At 48.7% G+C, this 1307-nt stretch overlaps 1 protein-coding gene across 1 annotated transcript; it reads left to right on the plus strand.

The window, feature by feature from the left end:
- Positions 1–203: 203 nt before the first annotated feature.
- On the plus strand, positions 204–965 carry LOC139192018 (anther-specific proline-rich protein APG-like). Its single transcript, XM_070813073.1, has one exon. The coding sequence runs from the start codon at positions 204–206 to the stop codon at positions 963–965; it is 762 nt and encodes a 253-aa protein (XP_070669174.1).
- Positions 966–1307: the final 342 nt, after the last annotated feature.

A 1307-nucleotide genomic window follows, 5' to 3' on the forward strand; every position in this document is an offset into this window, starting at 1 on the left:
AAGGTGTCGGCGTCCTTCTAGGTCTCCTCAGCCCAAAATTGAAGGGAAGATGGGCATGTATATGTGCGAAGTTGAAAGCTCACGGCAGCCTGCGCCACTTGTTGGCCAACCAAGCTCTCTCTCTCTCTCTCTTTCTCTAAAAATGAAGATGGGTTTTGCAGGTTTCCAAGTTTGATGGTTTTGAGTCTTTGCCCATATCATGCATGGCCCAGGCCCTAGGAGCTGCACCCACAGCCTCACCGCCAACCGCCACCCCACCAACCGGTACACTGCCATCAGCTGTACCAGTTCCATCACCCAGCAAAACACCAATCGTGTCACCAACTCCATCACCAGTGACAGCACCAACCCCAAGTGCCTCCCCACTAGCTTCCACACCAGCTTTTACGCCATCTGCTGAGTCTCCGTCGTCCCCACCTGCTCCCTCTGGCCCAAGCCCGAACTCCCCACCGGCTGAGGCTCTTTCTCCAAGTAACATCAAGAACCTCCTGACCTGTAAACAAATAGAAGGGTCGAGAGTACACGACCCATCTAAGAATAATATGGTCAGTGGAACTGCAGCTGGCCAAAGTGGAGGCTACTCGAAGCTGGGGTTGTCCCACAATTCCATGTGCAGCTTCAGAGATGTCGTTGTCGTTCACAGAGCTGACAACTCGTCGCCCGAGAGTAGCACGTTGGGTCAGGAAATCGGGTTGCGGTCTGGGAAACCTGCGACTCGATCAGCTAGATCCAACAGTTATGGTTCCTCTGTTGCTTATCATACGCCATCATCGTCCAAAGGAATGCAATTCTGGAAGCTCTCTGGGTGTTACAAATGCCACATGATTGTTGACTCTAACAGGTGCCCAGTTCCTAGGTCTACTATTTGTGCTTGCTTTCAGTGTGGAGAGATCTTCCTGAAGATTGAGAGTTTTGAGCATCACCACCAAGGAATTCACCATGCTGTGAAATGTCTGGAATGTTGAGATTGAAGAAGGTTTAGCAAATAGCTCCACAGCTCCAGCATCGCTTCTCTCATATGCAGATTCACGGTCCAAATGTGAAGACCATAATCCTGGAACATGTGCTCCCTGCACATCTTTCCAGAAATCCAAGTACAATATCTCTAGCCATGCGTAGTATACAGAAAAGCGTTGAAGGAGATAAGATTCCCTTTTCTTTATTATTTTACCTTATCATTATTACTTCCCTAGCTACCAGAGTGATGAAACTTCCATGATACAACCCACTACTCGATCAGTCTTAGAGATCAAAAGCATAGCCGAAAAATTAGAGAATGAGCGAGGAGAGCACTTGAGTCATGCACT

The sequence above is a fragment of the Malus domestica genome, chromosome 15, assembly GCF_042453785.1.
Source record: "Malus domestica chromosome 15, GDT2T_hap1".
NCBI classification, from domain to species: domain Eukaryota; kingdom Viridiplantae; phylum Streptophyta; class Magnoliopsida; order Rosales; family Rosaceae; genus Malus; species Malus domestica.